Source organism: Fukomys damarensis, unplaced genomic scaffold (genome assembly GCF_012274545.1).
Source record: "Fukomys damarensis isolate Sample0158 unplaced genomic scaffold, DMR_v1.0_HiC HiC_scaffold_22, whole genome shotgun sequence".
Taxonomy (NCBI): Eukaryota; Metazoa; Chordata; class Mammalia; order Rodentia; family Bathyergidae; genus Fukomys; species Fukomys damarensis.
In genome coordinates, this window is record NW_022900934.1 from 5,418,015 (window position 1) to 5,426,484 (window position 8,470).

At 53.4% G+C, this 8,470-nt stretch overlaps 1 protein-coding gene and 1 long non-coding RNA gene across 2 annotated transcripts; both read right to left on the reverse strand.

Annotated features, from left to right (window-relative positions):
* Positions 1-456: 456 nt before the first annotated feature.
* On the reverse strand, positions 457-5,100 carry Pck1 (phosphoenolpyruvate carboxykinase 1). Its single transcript, XM_010628789.2, has 10 exons — positions 5,001-5,100; positions 4,561-4,825; positions 4,037-4,218; positions 3,492-3,695; positions 3,205-3,392; positions 2,750-2,912; positions 2,142-2,366; positions 1,923-2,054; positions 1,513-1,608; positions 457-1,352 (listed from the first exon to the last, which is right to left on the reverse strand). The coding sequence occupies exons 2-10, from the start codon at positions 4,782-4,784 to the stop codon at positions 898-900; spliced, it is 1,869 nt and encodes a 622-aa protein (XP_010627091.1). The 5' UTR covers positions 4,785-4,825; positions 5,001-5,100; the 3' UTR covers positions 457-897.
* A 64-nt stretch (positions 5,101-5,164) lies between these two features.
* Positions 5,165-8,257, reverse strand: LOC117287239. Its single transcript, XR_004518464.1, has 3 exons — positions 7,610-8,257; positions 6,667-6,768; positions 5,165-5,228 (listed from the first exon to the last, which is right to left on the reverse strand). It is a non-coding gene; the product is annotated as an uncharacterized LOC117287239 (long non-coding RNA).
* Between the last annotated feature and the right edge of the window lie 213 nt (positions 8,258-8,470).

An 8,470-nucleotide genomic window follows, 5' to 3' on the forward strand; every position in this document is an offset into this window, starting at 1 on the left:
GAAATGCTTTTCTCCCCACCCTGAGCTTTATTGGTGGCAGATGAAAAGTGTTACTCAGAAAAAAAAGGATTAAGAGGCAAAAGCCCTTGAACTGCCCACAATGCAGTTCTTGGGGAAGGCTGAGTCCCAGACCCACGTTTTTATCAAAAGGCACATTTTAACACTCCCTTCCAGTCCAGCTGCGCAGGCTGGAGGGCTGTAGCCCTGACGAAGGGCGCCACCTAGTGGCCGAAGTTCATTCAGCAAATGCAAGGGGTCAAAGCAGAGCTCTTTGGTTGACTTGGGAAAAATCAAGGAAACCAAACTCATCTTTTTTCTATCAAAGTTTATTTTGTAAATTTTTCCCCCAAGAAGTGACAAAGGGAGCACATTGCAGTTATGTGAAGGTAAGGAAAGGATCATATACAAAAATAATTTAAACACACATTTGAGTAACAAAGCGACATCTCTTTCTGGTAACAACTAGTAGGTGATAATCTTGCCCAAGATTTTCCCAAAGGTATTAAACATATTTTAGACAACCATGCGCACAGATACACACACACACGCACGCACACACACACACACGCACGCACACACACATATATACAGCTCAAGTATTGTTTCTGTGCAATCCAGCTAACTGATAGAGTTAAAGTGAAGAAACTGGAACCAGCCTGAGTAACCTGATGAACATGCCTTGCCCGTGAATTTTGGAGATGTGCAAAGATGCCCCTCCCCACCCCATTAGCTGCTATTGTTCTCTATGGTTCTCACCCGATCAATTAAGTGCACCTCTCTGATCTGCTCTACCGTGTGGTCATTGTGCTGCGGCCAGCGTGGGTTCGGGAAGACTCGACTTCTCTCACTCTGGGTGAGGAAGCGGGTGCTGCGGAAGGGAGAGCCCTTGGCTTCCGGCTACATCTGGCGGACCCTTTGCTTCAGAGCCAGGATCTCCCTCTCGATTTCATAGGGGAGGTCAGCGTTGACCTGGTCTTCCAGATACTTCTCAATGTCTTCTACCTCTTTCTCCCAGAACCCTCTGGAAACGCTGAAGAGCTCCTCCACGCTGACCTCGCCCAGGCCTTTCAGGTTCAAGGCTCCCTTCTTGGGAATGTAGCCGATGGGTGTGAGCTGGGCGCTGTCTTCCCCGTTGATCCGGTTGAACATCCACTCCAGCACCCTGGAGTTCTCTCCGAAGCCCGGCCAGAGGAATCTGCCCTCCTTGTCCTTCCGGAACCAGTTGACGTGGAAGATCTTCGGCAGCTTGGCTGCCGGGCGGTGAGCCATGCTCAGCCAGTGTGCCAGGTATCTGCCGAAGTTGTAGCCAAAGAAAGGCCGCATAGCAAAAGGGTCGTGCATGATGACTTTGCCTGTTAAACAAGCAGAGAGGCTCACTAGTAAATAATGTGCCCCAAGGCGGTATGGTATGGCCATCATTTACTCTGGTTCCCTCTCCCTCTCTCCACACACACAGAGGCCCCAAAATCCCCCTTCTTTGTCTTTTCAGGTCCTGACTTCGATTTGATTTACCTCTGTGCTCTGCAGCCGCGGTGGCCTCCGATCTCATGGCCGCCCCCACAAACACTCCATGCTGCCAGTTGAGGGCTTCATAGACAAGAGGGACACCTTTGGTAGGAAAAAAGGAAGCGTTCCTTGAAGACTATGACATTCTGGCTCTAGGATTGGTGACGTCTTTCACCTGCTTCTTTTTTATTGCGCTACTTAACACAATTCAAGGTTATACCACCCCCCAGGCTATGAGGCAGAAGGTAAAACTGGACCAAGCTATCTTAGATCAGAGATCCAGAAGGCTGTAGGGGACCAGGAGGGCTGGCTCTACATTTGAGTTTGCCGATCATTCTGGACCCAGGGCCCGCTCTGACAAGGTCACGGAAGAGGAGAGGTCCTCCACGGTCCAGCCCAATTGGGGGAAGCCTCACCGGTGGGTCTGCGGCCCCCAAAGATGATGCCCTCGATGGGCACACCTTCCGGAGACTCCCAGGCAGGATCGATGATGGGGCACTGGCTCGCAGGGGTGCAGAACCGCGAGTTGGGGTGGGCACAAGGTTCCCCTACGGTGCGAGAGGGAGAGGCCCTTAGCATCCGGCCCCGACGGGTGGCGCCTACGGCCCAACCCTGTGGACTCTGGAGGGACTCACCATCCTGCGGGCTCCATTCTTTGTTTTTCCAGGAAGTGATCGTGACGCCCGAGGCCAGCGGCTCGTCGATGCCCTCCCAGTAAACGCCGCCATCGCTGGTCTCGGCCACGTTGGTGAAGATGGTGTTCTTCCGCACAGTCTTGATGGCGTTGGGGTTCGTCTTCACTGAGGTGCCGGGAGCCACACCAAAAAAGCCATTTTCGGGGTTGATGGCCCTTAAGTTACCTGGACAGTGGTAAACCAGAACATGCCATCGGCTCTTCTGCCTTGCTGAGCTAGTCTGGGTGCAAATGCTCAAATCACGTTTTTCCCTCCCTAGATGATACATCTGTCTGCTTTTCATGGAGCATCATATTCAACTCTGAGACGTTTCACAACTCATTCTTCTTTCTCAGCTTCAAGAAATCTATAGATGTAAAATGAACAGCAACGCACAACCACACTTCCATCCAGGCGAACCCTCCTGGAGACTGCTCACTGCATAGCATGTCTGAGGTTTGCAAGCCCAATTAAGCACCCGCCCCCACAGGTTCAGACCGCGGTGCATGAGAGGCTCCACAGCCCTCTAACGTCTGACGATTATCAGCAGGTGGGCGTCAAAGAGTCACCTTGGTCATCGAATTTCATCCAGGCGATGTCGTCGCCTACACACTCGACTTTCCACCCCGGCAGTGTGGGGTTCATCATGGCGAGGTTGGTCTTCCCGCAGGCACTGGGGAAAGCAGCCGCCAGGTACTTCTTCTCGCCTGCGGGGTTGGTGATGCCCAGGATCTGTGGACACAAGGTTTCTCGTTACAGTGTCTGCGCCCAGGGGTTTGCACGGTGCCTAAGACCTCCAGGAAGGCAGGTCCTGGCGTCTATTTCTTTGTTGAGCAGGACGCATGTTGCAAGGATGCAGGATCTCCATTGCCCCTGCTGTGTTTGGGCGTGTGGAGGGTCATCTGCTGGGGCGCTCGCAGTGATTCACGGGATCCCCTAATCTGCCCACCACCCTACAAGCAGAGTGAATTGCCAGGGGCTCCCAGACACCGCCCGGCCCCACCGCGGGGTTACCCAGGCCTACCAGCATGTGCTCCGCCAGCCACCCCTCCTCCTTGGCCAGCCGGCTGGCTATCCTGAGCGCAAAGCACTTCTTCCCAAGAAGCGAGTTGCCCCCATAGCCGCTCCCGAAGGAGACGATCTCCCTGCGGTCGGGCAGGTGGGCGATGAGGGTCAGGTCCGGGTTGCAGGCCCAGTTGTTGACCAGAGGCCCTGCGAAGGCGTGAGCCCCGTTAGTGAGCCCAGAGCGACATCCACACCCGCCAAAGCTGACTTCTCTGTCGGCTTTCGAGTCTGGAGCGAGGCACTCACTTTTTAAAGGCAAAGGGCAGCCCACGGAATGGAGACACTTGATGAAGTCCCCGTCCCCCAGGGCCTGCAGGGCAGCCGTGCCCATACGCGTCATGATCCGCATGCTGGCCACCACGTAGGGCGAGTCGGTCAGCTCCACGCCAAGCTTGGACAGCGGTGAGCCCAGGGGCCCCATGCTGAACGCGATGACATACATGGTGCGACCTGCGGGGGCGGGCAGCGGAAGACTGAGAAGCGGCCTTGGTCACTCGCAGCCCCCTCCGCCACTTCCCCAGGGTCCACACCGAGCTTGGTGGGGAATGAATGGCCATAGTCGAAGCGCTTTCTTAAATGTGCAGCTGACTTCTACCAAGGTATTGGAAACACACACGCAGAGAGAAAGCATCTCAGTGTTCACCCAAGACGTCTGTACAGCCAGAGCCAGGTGTATGTTTTCATGAGCGGAAATGAAAGACCCCGGAGGCTATATGGTGACAATCCCCACTAGGAGAGACACGGGACAACAGGCTCCCTGTTACTTTACCCAGCAAGGTGACCCCTCTCACCTTTCATGCACCCAGGGAACCTGGCATTGAACGCTTTCTCAAAGTCCTCTTCTGACATCCAGCGACCCAGCTGGCTGAGGCCGGTCCTGGGGATGGGCACCGTGTCTCTTTGCTCCTGGGTAATGATCACGGTCTTGCTTTCCACCCTGGCCACATCCCTGGGGTCAGTGAGTGCCAACCAACTGCAAAGAATCGTAGGATTCCCTTCAGTCAGCGTCACTGGGAACACCCGGCAAGAGGTGCTGCAGGAGAGCCAAAGCCAAGCCAACTGGGGCCTGGCCAGGTAAGTGCCAGACTGTGAACAGGCCTGGGGACGGGGCGGTCATTTCTTTTTATCAGGAACAGTGTGCCAGGAGCGTCCCGTTTATAGTATGGGTGACTGTGCAGGTGTCAGAGGGCCTCTGCAGTCCTGACAAAATTTTTAAAGAGCTCCACACACACACACATACACACGAGGTCTCCATTCACCTCTCACCCAAGCCCGGAACTGCAGGGGCCGGGCTGTGGGCGCCGGGGGGCCTTACCAATTGTCGTACTTCTTCAGCTTCCTGATCATGCCCTCTTCCTGCATGCGGGCCAGCAGCCGCCCGTTCTCCTCCTCGGAGCCATCGCAGATGTGGATGTGATCCGGCTGGCACAGCTGCACGCTGCTCTCCACAAACTCCCTCACTGCCCGGGGCAGGCTGTCCAGGCTGCCTTGCACAACCTTGGCGGAGAAGTCCTGGCCGCTGTGCAGCTGAGGAGGCATCTCTGCAGAGGGGCGTTGAAGGCTACCAATGCCAAGGTCACCTGAAACAGAGGCCGCAAGTTCCTGAGCCAAAATACCCACAGATACCTCCCCAGCACATTCAACAGACTTTGTTTGGGCTGCACGTGGCCAGGCGGTTATCCGCTTGAAGGGAAAAAATACAGTGAGTTCACATTGTCGCTGGAAGTTTTAGAAATATGAGTAAGAGGGTCCTACCTGCCTTTCTCCCTTTGGACGATCTCGATGAGATCCAAGGGTGTCCGGCGAGTGGGTGTTCCCCGTGGGAAGGCTGAGTTCAATGGCAGAGCCTCCCGGCTTTAAGTACAGTGGAAGAGGACGGCCCTGCCCTGGGCTGCCCGGGGAGGCTCGCCTCTGACGTCAGGGGCAGGTCCTGGATCCTGGCCACGGTCAATGATGTTTTGGACCAACTTACTACAATAAACTCTAGAGAGATAATCATTGAACAGACAGTTGTTAATGAATGTTGGGAGGCCTCGAGCCTCGAGAACAGCCACATTGAGCCCTTACACAACTTTTGATTGGCTAAACCTTGACCCCTTTCACTGCTGATGCAAAACGTACACGCTTTCCTTGACAGGCAGGTAGGGTCAAGGACAAGTCTGGCCGAGGCACCTTCTGGATTTCAAATGTTGGCAGCACATTTTGTGTGCCGACAGCCACTGTTTGGCAAAACAAGAGTTGTGAGGTGTCACCCAGCAGTCAAAGTTCATGAGGAGGAATACACCCGCCTCAGGCTAATGTACAGCTTATTGGCAAAGATCTGAGTGAATTCGGTGCTAATAACCTTATTGGATACCTGCTGTGTGCCCTGGCTGCCCATCCAAAAATAAATTCCACGAGGGTAGGGGGCTCTGCCTGTTTTTCTCACATTCGTAACTGCAAGGTGTGGCACACAGTGGGCCCTGCATGCATGTGCCAAGCCATTTTCTAAAAGTTCTGCATCGGCCAGAGGCAGAGGCTGTCACCAGCTCTGCATGCAGATGAGGAAACTGAGGCAAGGAGACCAAGCAGAGGTGGGAGGCAGAGGGAGGATATGAACACCAGCCAGCCAGGCTCTGGAACACTGCGTGGCCCCCTGTGAGGTCCCACTAGCTTCTCTGGAATTGTCTCTATTTTCCCCCCAAGGAGTTCTGGGCTCAGGACAAATGGTCCTGCAGCCGACTGGGCTTCCCTTGCAAGTCTGAGTCCAGGGTGTGGAGGGGGCTTGGCGGTTTTACTAGATTACACTTAAGCAATGAGACCTTTATAACAGCTGTAAAGAATTTGCTTTGCAAGCTGCCAGAGCTTCAATTCCATTTAATGACTCTCAAGGCGGTGTGCTGGGGTTGAGAGAGTACTAGGTGAGAAGTCAGGAGCAGGGCCCAGCTCCTAGCCCCAAGACCCAGGCCCAGCTAATCATTCCGGGGAGCCGCTACCTCAAAAGAGGCAGAGCGGGGGTCTGGTCTACCTCCCCGGGGTGTGGGGTGAACGGAAGAGTTAACTCCTTGACTGTGTCTGCAGTCATCCAGGGCAAATCCAAGGCCCTGCAAATGGTGATCCCCAACCCGGAGCTTGGTTCACTCAGACAACAACAGAAGTGAGGAAACACGGCCTCTTTTGCCCACACTGATCATGACCCTGATGCCCGGGTTCACTTATTCCAGTTTTTATTCAACTAGTTGGGTCTTTCAGTGTAAATACAACAGGAGATGCTTAATTCAGGAAGGGTTATTTCCCTCCAAGTCACTGGGATTCATTATTAGTAGAGCCCCGCCCAATAATGCTGTAAATTTTTGTCACTTCAATGCAGCGGCCACGTCACATCCCTTCCTAGCCCCTGATGCCTGCAAACTCAGCCCTGCAAAAGCAAACCCGTGAATACCTGACACACGCCTTCACGCTAGTGTGGTTCCCCTTGCCAAACCGGCAGAGTCTTATTTCACCGATGAAACGGCCCCCTAAGTTCAGTTCCTTGGAAATGCACCTAGATAGGAAACAAACATGAGAAGCCAGAATTTAGCTGGAGTTCTCGCTCCGCGTAAGTTTTAGGCATTTACGTTGTGAGTCTTCTGGGAGGAAAACATCTTAACTAAAATGTAACACAGTGAGTCACTATCACCCTTCCACTGGAGGGTTAATTACCCACATTCACTGTGGAGAGGGGCAGCAGGATGCCCCACCTTTGTGGTGTGAAAAAGCAAACACTAGGCTGCAAAGTTACCTCAGCGCGCAGCGCTCTCTGCTCTCCGCAAGAATCGAGCGACATAAAGACGTAAGAAGGTAAGGTTTTGAAGCCAAAGTGTGGGCAAAGTTTCCTCACCCCTCACTGATGTCACCCTGGGCCACTCTGCACTGTCCCTGTTCTGGGAGGCCTGCAGAACATTGCCCAGGGACCCTCAGCTTAGTGGTAAGGAAGTCTCCAGTTAAGTCCTCCCTGGTGAGTTCAAGCTCAAGGAGCAAGCAGATTGCTGTCCTGCTGGGCAAGCAGAGTCCCCAGGGACGTGCAGTCCACCCGAGGGGACGTCGGGCAAGTGTGGGGGCAGGGTGGGTGCAGCCCTGCAGGTGTCAGTTTCCCCGGGGATTTCTGGGACCCACACCCCAGAGCCCCACCTCACTGTATCAGCAGCTGCCTGAGCTGCATTTCCCTTGGCCTGAGGCTGTTCTTCATAAAATATAAAAAGTGAAGCCCAGATGGAAAACTGCTTTGAGGAAAAGGAGAAGAAACACCAGCTTTAAAAAGGGAGTTTTAAAAGTAACACTGCCTTTTCCTCCCCATTTCCTGAGGCTATAATATATTTCTGTCAGTCAGCTACCGTCACACTTACCGTGGCCACACAAGCTGTATCCTCCACATAGGATAAGCAGACAGCTCTAAAAAGATAAAGAGGTGTTTTGATTTGCTATAATCCCATTTTCTCTAGGAATGCTCAGAGTAAACTTGTTAAGTGTCTGCTAGGCCTCTAGCACCGGGGATGCATTTTTTTTTTTAACAGTGAGCCTTCTCTGCGCCCCAGAAATGGAATATGTTACAGAATTCTCTCTGATAGAAGCCCCTTTTTGCCTTCCCCAGATTCAAGATGAGGAAACAAGAAGCTCAGGAAAGGAACCACACACATTCACTCAGCAAACTTGACCAAGATTTTGCCGTTGTGCGGGCACTTCCCAGATCTGTCCCCAGTCTGTCAGCTGTGACCCTCCTTTCCTCTGTACACTATGTCCTTGAGCACACCCTGGCATGGATCACATACTCATGCCCGGGGCCAGCTTCATGGGGGTGGCCATGCCCATGAAAAGGAAAGGGACCCTCTTGCTCCTACAGGCCCTGTCCCCCGCTGCCTCTCCACCTCCTCAGGACGGGGTCCCGGCCCCTTGCATGCTGGTTCTTCCAGTAGCCTTTGCTGAAGGAGGGGACATCAGCCAGCAAAAGCCATGGCGACAGGTGCAGGGACCACTGGAGGCAGGAGAATGTTTCCTGTGCTTTTTGTTTGTTTGTTTGTTTGTTTCTTTTTATTGAGGTTATTGGTACAATCTAGGTATACAATACAATTACATTCATCATTGGGATTCTGTACCTTTACATAATAGGTCTTGATTCTCGTTTTTCCCCTTGTCCCTGCCCTCCCTTCACCCCCTCCTCCCCTCCCCATTTACAAACACTTTATTTCCATTCTTTCAGTTTCTCATGT